The sequence below is a fragment of the Anoplophora glabripennis genome, unplaced genomic scaffold (assembly GCF_000390285.2).
Source record: "Anoplophora glabripennis isolate ALB-LARVAE unplaced genomic scaffold, Agla_2.0 scaffold3, whole genome shotgun sequence".
In the NCBI taxonomy this organism is placed as follows: Eukaryota; Metazoa; Arthropoda; class Insecta; order Coleoptera; family Cerambycidae; genus Anoplophora; species Anoplophora glabripennis.
In genome coordinates this window covers 2,087,765-2,108,277 of record NW_019416486.1, presented here as the reverse complement: position 1 = coordinate 2,108,277, position 20,513 = coordinate 2,087,765, and the positions used below count along the sequence as shown (strand labels likewise).

Sequence of the window (20,513 nt, the reverse complement as noted above, 5' to 3'; positions counted from 1 at the left end):
CAAGTTAATTATTTTCCAGCACATTCCTGCTTTATTAGAAGAATTTAAAATAACTTCAGAATAAGTTTTCCTTTTTTCATCCTTTAATGCCCGTTTATACTCATTTCGTGCTAGTTTATAAACTGCCCAGTGATGTTCTAATTTAGAAGTAAAAGGTCTATTTTTTAAATAAAACGTATTCTTTCGCATGTTGCGTAATTTTTTGTTAAAGCATCGAATATTTTGATTATATTTGTTTTCCACAAATCGAATCGGAAAACAGGATTGAGAATGTCCAAAATTAACGACGCAGTATCCTCGCTATTCAACTGTGCAATATTTAGGTCCTTCCAAGAAATTCTGGACATATTAATAGTGAACTTGGAAATGCCTTTTCGTGTGATTAATTTTTGACGAATTCTCGTCGCATGATGATCTGATATGTCAGGATTAAAATTGAAGGGACAATATATTACTTACTACTTAGCGATATTGAGAGAAAAACAGAAATGATTTCAGTTGATACAACTTTAAAAAAACAGTTCAATAATATAGAGGACTCGGACAAAATTTCGCTTTATGGCGTGTGTTGAAAATCTGTATATTCACTCTGTATATACTTCGTTTTTATTAATGTGCAAAGAATCTGTCTTTTTCATGGAACTTTAGTCAGTACAGACTCAGATAATGTAGCTACCACAAATTAAAGCTTTTAGGATAAGTGTAACAGCATAAGGAGTATGAAAATGTCTCCAATTAATCCATAAATCGAAATTATACTACCTTTAGAGTCATAATCAGTGATACATTCAACAAAAAATGATCAAGGTTGCAAAGAACAATAATCAGTCCTTTATTAATGAAAGTTCCAAAATTAATATTCGTTTTAAGGGGGAAACTATATTTTTATGTTAGGGCGGTTTCAGTGTTTTTCTTTAGCTGGATATCAAACAAGTTTTTGATCAGTTTATCGAGTGAAAAATTGGTAAATATATAGGTCCTAAAAAACCTTTATTTGAAAGAAACATTGTTCAAACTCCTGAATACAAGGATGCCATGAAATAGTAACTTCTCTTGATTTAGACTGAATGCGTTACTTTGCATGACAGATAGAACATCGAATTCCTTCTCGGCAGCCGATTCGCATATCTGATCCTTAATCTCTTTATAGATGGCTACACCGTGATGGATGTGCTAATGTACTGGAAGGCCACCCCCGTGAGCGGTGTGGAAGAGGCAGAATTGCCCCAGTTCACCATCATCGGCTACGAGACGAATGATAGGAAGGAGAAGTTGGCCACTGGGATCTACCAGAGGCTGTCGTTGTCGTTCAAACTCCAAAGGAACATAGGCTATTTCGTGTTCCAGACGTATCTGCCCAGCATCCTCATCGTCATGTTGTCTTGGGTGTCGTTTTGGATCAATCATGAAGCTACTAGTGCCAGGGTTGCACTTGGTAATGGTCAAGCTTTATTATTACGTTAATATACAGTGTCCTGTAAAATATGTTACAAAATTTGGGTGGTGGNCTGAGTCGAAAGCTTTAGATAAGTCACACATGATTGCCTCGGTTGTAAGGACTTGATTAAAGCCGTCAACAACTGTACCAATTACGTCAGCTATTGCGCTAATTGTTGACTTATTCTTGCGAAAACCGTACTGCTCGCCAGAAAGCAACTGCTTAGATTCTAGATATGATGACAACTTATCGTTTATCATAATCTCTTGAACTTTGGACAAGTAAGGAACAATAGCGATCGGTCTATAATTATCTGTGATATTAGTGTCACCTATTTTAAACATAGGAATAATTTTATTTACTTTGAATGCATCAGGCCGGCATCCATCTTCAATGCACTTATTGAATAGGATAATCAACGGCTGCGTTATGTATGCAATTACGAATTTCATTATTTTGCTGTTTATATTGTAACAGTCTAAAGTATGAGATTCTTTTAGTTTCAATTCATTTTCATTTACATCGGATTCAAGTATGCCGGACATAAAAAAATGTCGTTACATATCTTTTATAAGTAGATATTAGGATCTGAATTAGATATTTTAATAGAATTATATGACATTTGAAACATTGGCAAAAAGATTATTGAAATCATCTGGAATAATAGAAGTAGTCTTCGATTTTGGCTTATGTACTCTTTCCGAGTTAATTATTATCCAGCATATCCCTGCTTTATTCATCCTTTAATGCCCGTTTATACTCATTTCGTGCTACTTTATAAACTGCCTAGTGATGTTCTAATTTAAAAGTTAAAGCTCTACTTTTTAGATAAAATGAATTCTTTCGCATGTCGCGTAGTTTTTTGTTAAACCATCGAATATTTTGATTATATTTATTTTCCACAGACATATTAATAGTGAACTTAGAAATGCCTTTTTGTGGGATTAATCTCTGACGAATTCTCGTCAGAAGGGAAGAATGTTGACTGGTGCGTGAAGATATACATTGCGCATGATGATGTGATATGTCAGGATATAAATTGAAAGGACAATATATTACTTACGACTTAGAGATATTGAGAGAAAAACAAAAATGATTTCAGTTGATACAACAGTTCAGTAATACAGAGGACTCAGCCAAAATTTCGCTTTATGGCGTTTATTTAGGGTGCTGTTGAAAATCTGTATATTCACTCTGTATATACTTTTTTATTAATGTGGGAAGAATATGTCTTTTTCATTGAACTTTAGTCAGTACAGACTCAGATAATGTAGCTACCATAAATTAAAGCTTTTAGGATAAGTGTAACAGCATAAGGAGTATGAAAATGTCTCCAATTAATCCATAAATCGAAATTATACTACCTTTTGAGTCATAATTAGTGATACATTCAACAAAAAATGATTAAGGTTGCAAAGAACAATATTCAGTCCTTTATTAATGAAAGTTCCAAAATTAATATTCGTTTTAAGGGGAAACTATATTTTTATGTTAGGGCGGTTTCAGTGTTTTTCTTTAGCTGGATATCAAACAAGTTTTTGATCAGTTTATCGAGTGAAAAATTGGTAAATATATAGGTCCTAAAAAACCTTTATTCGAAAGAAACATTGTTCAAACTCCTGAATACAAGGATGCCATGAAATAGTAACTTCTCTTGATTTAGACTGAATGCGTTACTTTGCATGACAGATAGAACATCGAATTCCTTCTCGGCAGCCGATTCGCATATCTGATCCTTAATCTCTTTATAGATGGCTACACCGTGATGGATGTGCTAATGTACTGGAAGGCCACCCCCGTGAGCGGTGTGGAAGAGGCAGAATTGCCCCAGTTCACCATCATCGGCTACGAGACGAATGATAGGAAGGAGAAGTTGGCCACTGGGATCTACCAGAGGCTGTCGTTGTCGTTCAAACTCCAAAGGAACATAGGCTATTTCGTGTTCCAGACGTATCTGCCCAGCATCCTCATCGTCATGTTGTCTTGGGTGTCGTTTTGGATCAATCATGAAGCTACTAGTGCCAGGGTTGCACTTGGTAATGGTCAAGCTTTATTATTACGTTAATATACAGTGTCCTGTAAAATATGTTACAAAATTTGGGTGGTGGCAGTGTAAAAAAATGGTGCAATTTCAAAAGGCATAACTTATTTTTGGATAAAGAAAACAATGAAAATATGAGAGACTAGCTAGCTCAAAGGGGCCGATTAATAATATGAAAATGAATAAAATTGGAAATGTGAAAAGGTGTTCTTGGATAGAGGGTGCTCTATCCCATTTTTTGCCAAAAAATTTTTCTATAATACATAGCAAATATCACAAGATTATTGGAAAGGGTACTGAATTTAGAAAATTTTGGTATATTGAAATTTTCATGTTTAATGTAAAGTAATGTTCACTAAAGTATTATTTGCATAGGTACCTACATTTTTTACTCAATTTTAACAAATTTCCAAAAATTAAAAAAAAAAACAGTCTATCCACTTCCAATTTTATTCATATTAAAATTTTATCGGCCTTTTTGAGCTGGCCTCTGAAATTTTTATTATGTATTAATTTTCTGAAAAAAAAAAATAAAGTTTATAATTGCACATTTCCAAGTCTATAACTTAGCTTATTCGTTAATTTGTTCGGAACACATTTAGAGATATAACTTCAACGTCTTGTAACTCAGAAAACAGATTTATATAACAAAGTACCATTATTATTTCTTCCTCGATGGATTTTTAAATTTTTATGGAATAAATTCGGAACACCCTGTACATCACGTGCGTCTACTCAAATCTGTTTGTATCTTTTTACATTTCAAATTATGTTTCGAAAACTAAAACAGATTTTTCGAATTGTAGTATCATATAAAAAAAGCTTGGATTGGTTCTTTTAATGTAAGAGTCATTTCAGTGAATATTTTTAACTTAACTTTTAGTAGTATAAGTGCAAAATATTTTTAAGAATCAGTTATTTTTTACGTAAATTGTAAGTTAAATTGATTTGTAAACTGTTTAGTTATTTATTTTAAGATATTCTAGATATTTTACTGGAATTTAAATGTGAATTTGAAAGTCTTTCAAAAAATGTAAATAATATCTGTCTAATTAAAACAAACTATTTTTAAACCATAAAAATGATTACAAATTGCAATGGCTAATTGACGTTACGTAAATTTCAACAAAAAAGTGTTTTTTTTATTAATAAACCGACAATTTTATTTTCCATTTCCTGATAAATTTCAACTTTGATTTATCTTCTGTTTTTAAGTAACATTTACTTATGTGCTAACATAGATATACCTTGTGTGTCCCTGAATTACATATGTTAGCTAGCCGCTTTAATTTTTGAGACCAAAATAAGGTGATTCTGCCCAAAAGTCAATGTTAGTCTACTTGTTCTTCAATGAGGAACCGCAAAATAACGTTTCTTTATACAAAAATAAAAAGGTTTGCACTAGAGACATGGTTCTAATACATTACTCGCATATGTAAAAAAATGACATACAAAGTGTTATTTTTTTGGAGTCTTCACCCTATAACTTTTTTATACGAACGCCTATGGCTATCTAATTTGCATTTTATAATACAAAAATTGTTTTTTTTTCTGTAAATATCCGTTATGGAATAAAACAACAAAGTATTCTCCTTTTTAATATATGGAGGAGCGATTTTACACCTAAAATATGGAAAAAGTCTATAAGATTCCAAATGTATCCATAGTATCCTTAGGGAACAGTTTAAGTATGTTCATATAAACTTTTTTCTTATTTCTATGGGTAGAATCTCTTCCCCAGACAATAGAACAAAACATTACATTTAATGCCGAAGACTGCTGTTTTAGAAGGAAATTTGTATTATAATACGTAAATTAAGTAATCCATAGGAGTATGGATGGAAAAGCTATGGAGTTGCCAATATGGTGGGAGTCTCCAAAAAATAACACCCTGCATGTTATTTTTTTAATAATCGAGCAATAGATCACACACAAATAAACAAAAAAATATATAGCAAATGAGACATCTCTAGCTCAAACCGTTTTTAAATTATATGAAAACATGTATATTGTTTCGCGGTACCATGTTGAGACTATGAGCCAAATTCAGAGACTTCCCTTAAGTATGCATCAAACCACAAACTACTAGATAAGGGAACAGTTGGCTACTCAAATATTACCAAAAATCATCATCAAATGTCATCAGTGGAAACCTAATGTCACAGCATCATTTTTTTATTTTGAATTTGAATAACTTATTTTGAAAACATACAGGCTGTTATAAATTCGCTTTTCACTACAGAGATCTCGAAAATGTTCAGACGTTTTGTCTCAAAAAATTCATCTTCAGTGTATTTTTTATTTAGACTTCTTTGTTCATTGAATTATCGTACACTGTAAGTGGCGTTAGACCCTGTAAAATCCATCCATTAAAATAAAAAAATATTAGAGATTTATTCCCGTGTCCATAGTTTTCTCGAGTGCTCAAAATTCAAACAAATTCCGATCTATTTTTTTCAGGATATTCATACAAATACATCTGACATGCTCTTTCACAGTTGTGGTTACAGATATAATAAATTCCGATAATATTACGCTAATCTTCATTTTCAAATTTTACCAAAAAGAAAATGTTTTTGAACATTTATTGAAAATTTTTAAAGAATAATATTCAGTTGGCGTTATGGTTGTTCATATGCATTTTTAAGAATTAATTTGTCAAAATGAAATTAAAATTGTAATGTTTTAATTTTGACGCAACAACTTATTGAGTTATGTATGACCAAGTGATGGTAATAGTTGATAATAATAAATGTTTTATTGTAACGCTTGGTGGTAATACTTTAAATAACTAGATGGATTTCACAGGGTCTAAAATGTAATAAAATTTCTAGGGTCGTATTTAAAAAAACGAAGTTGATGCCCTCATCAACAAAGAGATGGAAAACATGAAACGTTACATATAAAAATTGATTATGCCATTCGATAGAGGGCAAAAAGTGACCATGAGAAAGTGTTCATCTTTTTTCAATATCACATCAAACAAGGCTGAAATGAAACAAAAACGGATTTCCAAAATTTCGTTTTTTTTTCAAATATTTTGAAAACTAATCATGTTAGTCTTGATTTTTTAGAGGCATAATGTTGGTCCCATGATTACGCAACTTTGCCCTCATTTAAGCTACTTCGTACCTCTTACCATTTCCGAGATCCCTGTAGTGAGAAGCGAATTTGTAACAGCCTGTATATACCTACTAAATTACATTTAAATAATTAATAATCAAGATCAAATTAAGGTCTACTTAAATATCCAGTTAAAAACAATCCTTATATAAACCACGATATCCCAATTAATAATAATAATATTTAATTTCCCTACTTGTGTACTTTATACAGAGTAAAATGAGTGACAGGATATCGTTTACGTTGGACCAAATTGTAAAAATAATTCTATTTTATATATCGTTCACATACAGAATATCCTTTACTGAATACATGAAGTTTGTATGAATTATTTGTAAAATACCTGTATACTGCTAGAATATTATGAAACCACAAAATTAATAAATTAGGAACATATAACTACATGTCAAACACCACTAATATATCACTAACCTAGGCACTTATTTGTGAGGCGATTTGAGTACGATTTAAGTGACTCATTGAAGTAGAATTGTTTTTGAATACAATTAGGGTGAGTTTAGTATGAGATAAGTGTAAGTGGAACTTTAGTGAGGTCTATGAATTTGGGCCTATATCTCAGTAGCTGTTGAGTTTGTGTACAGGCAAGTTAGTCTAAATAGTTTTGTTTTGACCCCGAAATTATTGACAAATACATGTCAGGAACACTCTGCATCTTAGACTATATTAATGAACACTTTCTTCTTGCTGTAGCTATAAGTGTGTAATCTATTTTTGCTATTTACATTATATTTGTTGGCATTTAAAATTATGGTGAATGCGCCAGGAACTAAAAGAAAAACTTTGTTAATAAAATAAAAGTAGTAGTAGTATCATTATTAACGCGTTGTCTAAATTACAATCATTGCTAAATACAATAAGCATATTCTCTTTAAACATATAATATTTAATAATAATTAATAGCACTAAAAAGTACTTATTTATGGTCGACGACTGTAATTATTCCATACACTTCCGTTGCTCTATATCTTGAATGTATTTTAACATCGCTCTAGATATATTTAACACACTCGTATTTACTTCTTTTACTTATTTCAGCAATAAACCAAGAAAGAACAAAACATGTAATTATGGTTATTGAATCTATCTCCTTATATGTCAGAGTTACAAAAGATTGCGTAATAATCAGTGTTCGTTCTAATTTGGATGTAGGTGCTTTTCATGTTGTTTTTCTGAGGATCTAACAAATCCGAGAATTAAACTTTAATTTGAGTGCAAAAGGATCTTCTTAAAAACTCGAATGACTACCGTAATTGATAAAAATAATTTCGCTTTCCAGGAATTACGACTGTCCTTACTATGACAACCATCAGCACTGGAGTGAGAAGTTCATTACCCAGGATAAGCTACGTCAAAGCCATTGATATATACCTGGTGATGTGCTTTGTTTTTGTATTTGCCGCGCTTTTGGAGTATGCCGCGGTAAATTACACCTATTGGGGGGCACGCGCTAAGAAAAAAAGCAAGAAGAACAAAGAAACCGTCGACGCTAAACACGAAGGTAATTATCAAATATTTAGAGGAAGGATACTATTATGTATTTTCCAATTGACATTAGAAACTAGGTAATATACATAAAAATTATTAATTTTAATAATAGTAAACTAGATAATATAAAAAATAATAATAAAAGGATTTATTTATAATCAATCAGATTATAACCCGCTCCTCTACTTAACCATCACAATGCATTACCTAAATGTTTCAATTAAATTGAATAAATCACCTAACTGTGTTGTAAATTTAATTTAATATAAAAAAATCAAGACTCTACAACTGTTCTTTGGACGAAATTCTGACCGGTACAGAATCTGATCATCAATAATTTTGATAGTGAGAGAATGATACTAATTGCTTGGTGTGAGATTTGTATAATCGGTAATATCATTTATTTTTGGTAAAGGTAAAACACCCTTATCAAAACAACATGTGCAAGTATTGACTATTTACACGAGACTAATACATAATATCATCAGAAAATTAATTCCGTTTGATCCTTCAGCATTTGAATATATTTCATCTTCTGAAATCAACTTAAACCTAAGTTCTCCCACGCCAATTGGAAGATCAACTGCAAAACTAAACTTACAAGAATCAGTTAAATAACCTAACTGAAATAAATAACGAATAACATATTTTTTTTTTTAGAAAATATCATTTCAGTATTATTTCAGAAGAACTAAGATACGTTGTTTTTAAACATTTAATTCATTGAACATTTTTTTAGGAACCAGTACCAACAATTTTAATTTTATTGTAAAGAACTTAAGTTAGTTCAAATAAATTCATTTTTTTTATATTAGCCAAATGAAGTCGATATCAAAATTCTAGACTATATTAATATAACTTTTATTTTAGAAAAAAAAGCAAGATTCTTAACTGATGACATTGTAGGAAGCAACTACTCTTTGAGCTATGCCAGAACTAGCAATGTATTTTACTAGCAATATCTAGTAAATTGCTAGTAGATAATTATTATAAAATAAAAATTATAAATGTTTTCTTTAAATATTAATATTCTTATCCAGTATAGTAAAATTATGTAACTTTGTGTAATTAATAATAATAAATGTAATCGTTAAGTCTAAGCAAAAGCAGAAGTAATGTTTACCACATTACAATGTGGTTGTAAGATCTTTCTTTAGCGGCAATTTATTGCGTTCTTCTTTCTTTGTCAACGATGATCTTAAGTAATACAAGGCATTTCTTTGAAAAATTACATTATTTAATAATGTCATTGTAGGCATTTCTATATTTATAATATAGCAATATGAAAGATAGGAATCCTGTCTGTGAAATTTCATATATTTGCATATCTAAATATTTAGTATTGAAAAACATTGTCGATTTCATTTAATAGCATAGTACCTTTATTAGAGAAATAATAACAAAATATGCAGCGTGGTTCACAAACAGTAACCAAAAATTAAACCTCGTATTCCTTGGTGATTTTAAGGGCAGTCTTTCGTATAAAGAACGCTTCGTTAATAAGATAAAGGGTATTAAACTTAAAAAAATGTTTATAATTTTTTTAAATAATTTAAAATATAGTAAATGAAATAATTTGAAATTGGGCACATGTATGTACGTAAAAATTATCTAAAATTTGAAGCCTTTTTCTAAAATTTAGATTGCTATATTCAAATAAATAAACGAATGATTAGTGTTTCAAGGTTTTTTTCGAAGAATATAAGATAGTAGCAATTTGTTGAAAATTGAAAGAGGAATCCGAAAATGTCATGAGTGTTACGGTAAAGCAGTGGCGTACTATTTTCTTTAGAAAAATATGCCACCGAAACCCTGTATCTTCGCTACTGGAGCATCTAAATTTTAGGAGAAAATAATAATAATAATAATAATAATAATAATAATAATAATAATAATAATATCTCTACTCCTCATTCTAATTACGAGAATTAGCCCAGAAGTCGGAGACTTGTGCGGGAGAGGAGGCGGCATATTATTATTACGCAGGCCGCATTTGCGCCCAGGAACGACTTATGTTGGTAGGCCCTAACCACCATTCAGTGCAGGAATGAGGGAAACCTGGAAAACCTCATTAATTAGGGGGGTGGTCAAATGCCAACCGGTCTCACATTGACCCAAGCCAACATTCTTCCACCCTACCATACCTGTGCAGAGGGTGCCAATCCTCCGTACAAGCATAGCTAATCTCAGAAGAAAGTCTCAGATTTTGGACAGTGTTTATATAAATACATGTGCCCAATTTCAAAGTATTTCACTCACTAGATTTTAAGATTTAAAAAATTTAAAACATTTTTTTAAGTTTAATACTCTGCATCTCTTTAACGAAGCATCCTGGATAAAAACTTTATACTAAAGACTGCCCTTAAAATTCACCAAAGAATACGAGGTTTAATTTTTGGTCACCGTTTGTGAATTACCTTGTATATTTTCAGAAAAGTAGCAGGAGTGTTTTTCTTTATTTATTCAAGTAGTAATTTAATACTAAACTAAATATTTCAAACGTTCATAAAATCTTTTAATAAATTTTGCTCAGTTTTATGGCCTTAACTTTGGATTAGGAACAATTTCTGACTGTAATGGTAATAAAGGAAAATAAAATTTATTTACACAACTACTTTGGTTAAAAGCTATTCATTTTAGATTTAATAAAATATTCACCAATCGTATTATTGTTATTTCAGGGACCAAATCAACTAATGAACAACCAATCCTCAATAGCGAAGACATAATCGAACTGGAAGACGTCCGAATGAGTCCAATAGCTTCTATAAGGAACAGACACAACTCAAGAATCAACACTCTTGATCTAGACCCATCCAAATTCCCTCCAAGTTTTCGCATATCAAGGACCTCAAACTACACTTATAACGTTAGGGCCACTCAGGGTGTCAGATACAGAGGAAATAAAGGTAAATACTAAAATAGTCACGAAAATTTTCATTTAACTGAAGAATTATTACACATACATACATATATTTATTAGGAGGTATGGTGTGCTCACATAAAGGGTGAGTTGTTTCTGTAGTAACAATTGACGGATAAAAAGAGAAAAAGTTCATATAAACATATTTCGTAAAATGACTAATTTTCAAAATTAAAAAAATTATAATAATCACAGCTACTTATGGGAGAAAGTTCATCGAGTTGATACAAAATATGTCAACCAGTGATGTAGAAATATTGGGGAAGCTAGAAATTCTAACAAAAAAGATGTCTTATATTTTATTAAAAATCGAACCATTGTTGAGTCAATTATTTAATATTTAAAATAAGAAACAAGTCTAAAATCATTCTTTTCACAAAACAAGTCTAGCATATTTTTCATAGAAATTTCAATATAGGTAATGTAGTTATCATAAGCCCACAAAAATTTTTGGCAATTTTAATCTTCTGAGAAACATCTAACCAAAAAAAATACTGAAATATTATTTTACGTTGGTTACAGGGTTACACTGTATTTAAAATTGTCTTTTTTAACAAATAGTTTCTTTATTTTTTTTTGAACGAGTTATTTTTACGATTTATTCGATAAGATGGTCGACAAGGTCAAAAATGGTTCATTTTTCGAATAAAATGGAAAATGCACTTATAGTGGAGTCAAGATAAATTTTGACTTCGCGAAAATTACTGGAAGAGAGAACTGTAGAGTGTACGGTAAATTATTTATTTAACAAATTAGTTGCAAAATTACAGTTTTTGCAAAATATAGAAAAAAAATTTAATTAAAAAAAATTAACTGCGCCATTCGAAAGAAGAAGAATTTTAATAAAGTTTTTTTCTAAAATGAGAATTGAAGACTGTAGAATTTTATTTCTAACGTACGAAAAATGAGACGGGCGGCCCCCAAGTATAGCTCTCAAATCGACCTCACAAAAATTTAAATGAAAGAAGAGTCATCCGGCTATCAAAATTTTATGTCTTTAAACTTGAGAAAAAAAAATATATAGTACATATACAACGTTGCGTCATTCTATAATTTTGTACAATAATAATAAAATAGCTGTCATTCTTTTAACTTTTAAAATAAATATCTGTAACTTTCACAGATTACTCTTCAAATGACGATTGAAACAGTGAGCTATATTGAAAAAATCTTAAAAATTTAATTTAAAAAATATTGAGCACAACATATTCAATAATTTTAAAACATCACAATTTGACTTTTTAGGCCATACTTTATAGATCAAAAACTATAGTTGTAAATGTGATATTGAAACTTTATGAGAGCACTTTTTAAAGCTTAAAATCTCTACTTTTAGATGGTGCAACTTGATGAGATTTAAAAATTAATTATTTTGTAATAAATTTGTTTTTTAAAAAATAAAACATATTTTCAATAAAACCTTTTTAGCCATTTATAATTTTCATTTTTAGAACCTCTATATTACAAATATGAGCGAGTCTGCTTTAAAATCGATAATTGCTAAATAAATTGTTTAAAATAGTTGGCCATATTGGATCAACCATTTTGAATTTTCATTTTTTGACATCATATTCTTGTTTAGCGATGTCAAAAACCCCTATATTACAAATATAAGCGAGTTTAATTTAAAATCAATAATTGTTAAATAAATTGTTTAAAATAGTCGGCCATATTGGATCAGAAATTATGAATTTTCATTTTCCGACACCATATTCTTGTTCAGTGACATCGAAAACCCCTATATTGTCAATTTGAAAGAATTCGATTTAAAATTCATTGAATTATTTCAAATGTACTTAAAAAAACTATTTATTATTGTTAAAAACAAACAATTAAAAAACAATTAGCGTACAAAAATAAGTTTATAACTTTTTTCTAATACTTATCTCCAAGTAATTTCAAAAGGTTTTAGGAAAATCCGTGCTTCCCATAATTATTTCGAAATAATGCGTAATTTTAAGCTATCTTGACTCCACTATTATATCAATTTCCGAAACACTCAGTGGCGTGATAGTACATTGTGTAATGAGTGGGGAAAAGTTGCCAATAGCGTCACGCGGACGCAGTGAAAGCGCCCAAGTGGCGCTATGGCAACTTTTCCGAACGAGTTGCACATACTATTTTCTATCACAAGTGCGAGTCGTTATGGGACCTATAGCATAGGGGGTTAGGTGCACAGAAAGTGCTAGATAGTACAACAGCGTGATGTTATTTTCATCGCGCAACGCTCCAGGGTTGCGCTGTTGTACTATCCTGCACTTTCCGTGCACCTAACCACCTACACTATAGGTCCCATAGCGAGCGCGCGTGATAGAAAAATTTTAGAACTCTTAGTGATATTGCTCCTTAGTAACTCCGCCATTAGTTGACAAATATGTGTACGAATTTTTGCTCAAAATTAAGTTAGAACATTTTCACAAGTTGTTATAGCTTGTTACTTAGGAAGTTCAATGAATAATCAAATCACCTAAAATTAAAGTATAACATTTATTTCAGACAAAATTTGCGATTAGATTTAGTCTGGAGGCATCTTTTTCTTAGATTATCTAATTCATTGTCACATTAAATTCCCGTTTAATTAGTTGTATGTGTTACTAGGAAGCAACATTTATATTTCCCATGAATTTGAAAGGCAAAGTTAATGTAATACGCAATCGTACAGTTTAAAAAACTATCTTTTGATAAATTTCAGTACAAGAGAAGTATGTTGTGCATTTACTTTCATTGATCTTATATTTGTTGATAAATTGACTGACAAATTTATTTATGGAATGTTAAATTTGTCAAAAATAAAATGTGCAGTGTATGAATTTATTGGCGATTACTTTTCTCACAACCTTATCTTTAATCAAAGTCATTGCGGGGATATTAATGGGACTGAAAATGACACATTTTAAAATTAGTGACGTATATACAGGGTGTTGCAAAAACGTGCATCCTCATTCCTTATTTTGACTTGACAGTTTATAATAATTTTTTGTCATTTTGTCAACTTTGGCAACAGAACATTCAAATTCGCTTCTCACTACAGGGATCTCGGAAACGGCGGTGAGAGGTACGAAGTAGCTTAAATGGGGTCAAAGTTGCGTAATCAGGGTGCGTGTTGGTAATAGTTGAAATAACTAGATGGATTTCACAGGGTCTAACGACACTTACAGTGTACGATAATTCAATAAATAAAGAAATCTAAATAAAAAATTTAGATAAATTTAGAACGAATACACTGAAGATGAATTTTTCGAGTCAAAACGTCTGAATCTGATTCGGGCTGAGGTAGTACAGTAGTGGGGGTCATGAAGGCTTGCAAAAAATGTAAGTAGGTAATAAAATTTTCATTTATTTAAAAAAATGAAATTGATGATGTGGCCTTGAGAAAGTGTTCTTCTTCTTCCAATATCACCTCAAACAAGGCTGAAATGAAACAAAATTTTGAAAATTTCGGTTTTTTTCAAATATTTCGAAAACTAATCACGTTAGCTTTGATTTTTTAGAGGCATAATGTTGGTCCCCCTGATTACGCAACTTTATCCCTATTTATGCTACTTCGTACCTCTTACCGTTTCCGAGATCCCTGTATTGAGAAGCGAATTTGTAACAGCTTCTATATGTATTTTGTGCATAATTAGTTCGTGATACAGGAGATATTGAAATTCTAATAAACATTAACGGTTAAAAAATATTTTAAAAGTGCCCATTTTTTAAATGTTTCATATTTTTTTGGGTTTGCCTATGTACCTGATCCCCGCCAGTTAAGGAATAATTATATTGCACTTCCTTCGCCTTAGCCGATTTGAGGAGAAGCTTTTGCAGCAACACCAATGAAAATGCTGACAGTGAAGAACAGCGAGGCGTTTGGAAACATTGATTGTGACCAGTTACAGACGCCATGCCCACTACGGAACATTTCAGAGGACCAGCGTTGTCTTTGGGGCGATTCTCTCCGTAGCGGTCTTAAAACCAACAACAAGAACCGGAATAAACTAGGGCCTAGTGGCTGTGATAGCGTCCAAGTCTGCTACTGGTGGCGACCAGGTACAAAGCATAACAACCCGAAAAAACATCGTACTTTAAGTACCAGCACGGGCCATATAAGGCTTAAAACCGCGATTACTTGCGCACTTGTATAACACACTTACGCCATTTCAACCTAATTAACATTCCCACGACTCTGACCAAGAAGGAGGTTTTGATAGAAGAGCGGGCCACTAAATGGACACCATTTATCCTTAATTGTATCCTCGTATCTTGCGTTTTACTAAACTTCAAAAATAATTATATTTTGTTCTATTCTAGCCAACCCCATCCATAAGCCCAAGGTCCTCCACGCCATTAGAAAAGGAGCTCTAGTCATAAAGGCTTCCATGCCGAAAATCAAAGACGTTAACGTCATTGACAAGTATTCAAGAATAGTGTTCCCCGTCACATTTTTACTATTTAACGTGGGATATTGGCTGTTTTATTTCTTCGAGTGAGTTTAACCTTCGGATGATAGTGATGATAGTTTCCTACGAGCTTAAATGGGTATATTTATCTATAAATCGAAACTGGAATAAGTGTAATAAGAGGATATTTTTATTCTAAATGAGATTAATTCTATGACTAGATAGTTTATTCATTAAGGATATTTATATAGTGTTATAAAAAAATGTCAGATATTAGAAATAAATGGAGCCGGTGTATTTTTGTGTTTTTGTAACTAGGGGAGAGGGGGGGGGCAGACATTCAAAATGACATTCTAGGAAATAGCACAGAAGAATTTTTGAAACCACACTGTAGCAGTTGGTGAAGACCTCTACAGAAACGACAATTTCTTAAAACTAATCTACATACTTGTAAAAAGACGAATTGGTCCTATAGAGGATGGAAAAACTTATCAAATTAGGTAATATTTGAACCAAAAAATGTGTTCCTCGAAATAAAAGCTGATTGGTTACGTAGATTTAAAAAAAATACTCAAAGTTATATAAACGTGAAGTTGTTTTGGAGACACTATATTCACTTTTCCATTCAACTGTAGTGGTTTTTTTAACTGTTGAGGTACTCGGTTAATTGAAACCAGTTTTAACAATTTTACTTAACGATTTTGCTAAAAGAACAAATATGTTAGAATAGGTGAAAATATTCATTCAAATTAATTTAACAGATTTACTCGTGTGAATAATAAGGAAGTACTTGCTTAAAGTAGTAAAAGCATATATACTCTTAGTTACAGTAAAAGCAAAATCTTCAGTTCGTATGAATAATGAAATGTTTTTACTTCGGATTATCTCCTAAACTTCCGGGAAGTAAATGCCCCACTTCTCAAACACCAATCAGTTGGTATACACGCATTCGCCTTACTATTGGTCAAAGGACCTTAAAACTCACCACCATCAAAAAGATGTCACTGAATTTTTGGCTGGTGAACTAAAGAGTTGAAAATTGGTAGTACCAAGAACGAAATCAACTTTTTACAGGGATTAAGAAAAGGAATCTCAAAAATTCTTCAATAAAAAAAGACGATGGCTTTTTGGTGTACTGTACAGATGTCAACGTTTACGATTGGTGATTGTTCCCAGATATAGTTCCGAAAAATATTTCACGATAAACATTTCTATGAGAGAACAGCGTGGAGTTTTTGCAACATCGCTCAAAATTTTTTAGTGAACCACAAAGACAGGGACTACGATAATATTGTAGCAGGAATTATAAGAAACTTGAATGTTTAATGAATGTAAAAACATAAAAACATTTTGTTGCTTGTTAGTAAGGAAACATAAAACTGTATCATACCGTTCTGTAAATCAAAGCTCTCTTCCAATGCATACTTTGAATTTAGAGTTTTTTATTAAATTTAAAAAAAATATATTATTTCTGTTCGTGGAATATTTTATTTTCAATTATATTTCCATAGCTGGAAAATTTTTCTTAGTGGCCGCTTTAAACATCCTGTTTCATCACAAAATATCCTTCCTTTCATGTGACAAGTAACGTTAGTCTCATGCAGACTAGGGGTATGTTTGAGAAATGTAATCAGTTTGTGGGGAAACCACTTTAAGCTCATTGGCATTTAGCGCTAAATATAGCAATCTAATAAGTCGTTCGAAAGATCGATGAATGGTCTAACTGTCAGTTTCACTTTCATTCTATCTAAAAGGCATATGATTATAGACCCATGTCAATATGATGCTATTTTTGGAACTACGACATAAGGTTCCGCCTTGCTTGATTTCACCAGCGATAATGCAAAAAGAAAACTAAATAATATCTGTAACAAAAAGTGTTTGATTTTTAATAGTAGAGTATGTACACATAACAGAAAATATAGAAGCACAGAAATAATATTTGTTGAACAATGGAACGCTGCCGAAATATGACCAGTTCTTAAGAATGGAGATTTACTGAAAATTACCGACCAATAGTTTCGCTGTGCAGTTTTTGAACATATTTGTTCTTCAGCGAAGCAATATGTACTAAATTTTGGCACAATTTTATAGATATGCAGACAATTATATGTTTATTACATGGGCCATGAATTGACATAATCATATTGATGAACATATTGGGTTTAATACAAAGCATTTTCAACAGGGATTTTCAATATATTTTTCATGTTCCATAGAAATTTGAGTACGGTTTCTTTTTTCTTCTTTATATTTTGAGTATTTTTCCACCTGTGAAAAAATTTAAAAAATCAGTGAAATAAACTCTTACGCTAAATGGATCAGTCAAGGATTTTTTCTATGAAAATAGTTTTACATAAACAAAAAATCACACTGCAGACAAATACAAAATACACAAAACATATCACTGAATATCGCACACTTTAAAAAGGTCGTTAATTTTCGAAAATCTACTGTTTTCGACTTTTGAACTTTTTTTGACTTTCCATTTTTAAAAAGTTCAGAAGACGAAAACAGTTGATTTTCGAAAATTAACGACCTTTTTAAAGTGTGCGATATTAAGTGATGTGTTTTGTGTATTTGTCTGCTTTTAAGGGAATTATATGTAGGCTTTCCTTAGGCCACTGATTCATCCTGCTGACTTTAGTATAAGAAGTAAACTAAAAAGAGAAAATCCATCTTCAATTTTGGTAAATTCCGAACTTTATGCTTAATTTTGTATGAGTAGAATATTTTCCAAGGAAGTCATGACTTCAGAAAAACAAAATAAGTCTCCTGCTATTTTAAATGGTTATTTTTATACTTACTTTTCAGATATTTTAGGAAAATTATCAAACAAAGATTAAAAATCTTCATATAAAAATATTATTTTTGATATTTTGTCCTAATAATAACTGTGGGTACATTATACTATCATAAGGTGCTGTGAAAATTTGAATTTATATCTACGTACAGGACTTAACATTTTTTTGGTTAAAAAATAGCTTACTCTGTAGGTAAACCTAGCTATTTAAGAGGTATTTAATACTTTGATAAAATCTTACAGTTGAAGAAGTCTGCCATACTCTTTCTGTTTGATAATTAATTAATTGTAATTAACACAAGTTCAAAATGATATGCAAAGTATTTATTTTTTCAGGTAAATTCCAAACCGCAAAAACTTCTTTACTTCAATTATAATATCCTGCATTTTTGAAGTCTGTTTTATAAAATTAAACTCCCCATTTGGTCTAATATAGGCATTGTAGGTGTTAATGCTGGTACTTTTTGAGATATTTGTCATTTTCAACTAGAAATACTCGTCAAATGATATTTACAACATTTTTACTACTGGGTGTCTCATAATAAACTCCAATACATAATTTTTTTCTACATATATCTTAATGATAGGCAATTATCGATTCTCCTTAAATAGAAAGATACATATTTTTTCTATTGACGATTTTTTTTTTAATTTAACGATATTTGAAAACTTGATTTTTGCTGCGAGTTTTGCGGTAAATTTACGAGAAAAAAAAAATATAAAATACTCGTTAATATTACATTCACCGCTCCAACAACAAAATTATTAAATGTACCGTGGTTAAAAATATTGTTAACTAATTTTTTTTTGTCTATTTAAATAAGTAGTATTTTTGGTTATAAGTCAACAAGGCAATTGAGAAAATTTTATTTTTTATTTGTCCTTTACTAAAGAAAAATATTGACCATGATATTTTGGTTCATCTTTATTGCCGTGACAATGTAAAAAGATTTCCCTAACAGCAATTTAATAGATTTTTTATTATACGTTAAAACAACTGCTCAGAAACGTACTACCAACGAAATATTTCTGTTATAACAGTATTTTAAAAAAGAGTCGCATTTAATTAAAAAATTTCCAAAGTTTCCAGCAATCACAAAATCATTGCAAGTTCCTAAATTTTACCAAAATGTGATATAATTCAAAAGCTTCAATATCTCAATCTCTCAAGATTGTTTAAAGCATATTTTCATAAGAACCTTTTCCCTTAAAATAATTCAAAGAATCACCTCCTCTATTGTCGGAAAGTACTTAAGGACTACCAATTGTTACTCACTGTTATGAATTTGTATTTAAACAACGTATTGGTTATTAATTGATGTGTACAGAATTATTAACATAGCATTCTACAGCCTACACCCATTATCTCTTTTACTGTTGTACCCACAAAAAAAAATTGTAAATATGATTGTTTTAGGAAATTTTGTTGAGATCTGAATGAAATACAAAACAAAAAACAATTAAATGTGCATGAATTGCATGTACATCTTGACTATCTATTCGGTTAGTAAATAAAACAAATTATTATGCAAATTATGAAAGCAAATATTTGACATATACAGGGTGATTCAGAACTTATCCAAAAAAAAAAATTCTGGATGTACAGGGGACCCTTACAAATACAATTTTGTAAAGAAAAAATTAAAAACGGCAGTTCGAAATTGATTTAAAAATACACATCTGCACGGCACTGGAAACTGGTCCACTGTAAAACCTGACCTGATTTTATAGCACCTATTTTATATCGGCAAATTCAAATGCTTTTGCCTTTATTAATTAATAAAGTTAATTTGCTTTTTTAAATAATAAAATCATTTGACATACCCGATGTTACAACAACAATTGTTCAAAACAATTCAAACAATTCAAACAACAAATGTTGTCTTGCTTCACCATAAATTAAAACGATATCCATCAACTCTGAATTGCTATATACGCAAACCATTTTTGACACCAACTACTAAAAAACTGTTGTAAACACCACAGATAACAGGTAAACACTATCGCAACGACGGATTTCAGTATTCGGAGTCGCTAAGGCCACGTGGCTCTCCAGCGTATTGCGAATCACTCTAAAGACTACAGTTGTCCAGCTATGTAGTGGTTGAATGTACTATAACGGTAATAATATTTTTCTCGGAAACTATAAGGATTTTACAATTTTTTTTACGATATTGACTCCATTTCTCATGCCTCATCTATTCCCAAATTTTTTTGAATAAGTTGTGAATCACCCTGTATATTCCTTTGTAATCAGAAAAGAAGATTTTAGGGAAACGTCAAAAGTACACGATATT

General features: G+C 30.9%; 1 protein-coding gene across 1 annotated transcript in view; it reads left to right on the top strand.

Annotated features, from left to right (window-relative positions):
* LOC108917028 (gamma-aminobutyric acid receptor subunit beta-like) overlaps nt 1-15,503 on the top strand; it is a 44,112-nt gene extending 28,609 nt beyond the window's left edge. The window contains exons 8-11 of the mRNA XM_023454698.1: nt 1,151-1,435; nt 7,900-8,121; nt 10,790-11,017; nt 15,325-15,503. Of these exons, the coding sequence (XP_023310466.1) occupies nt 1,151-1,435; nt 7,900-8,121; nt 10,790-11,017; nt 15,325-15,503 (914 nt within the window). The remainder of the gene's footprint in view (nt 1-1,150; nt 1,436-7,899; nt 8,122-10,789; nt 11,018-15,324) is intronic.
* Nucleotides 15,504-20,513: the final 5,010 nt, after the last annotated feature.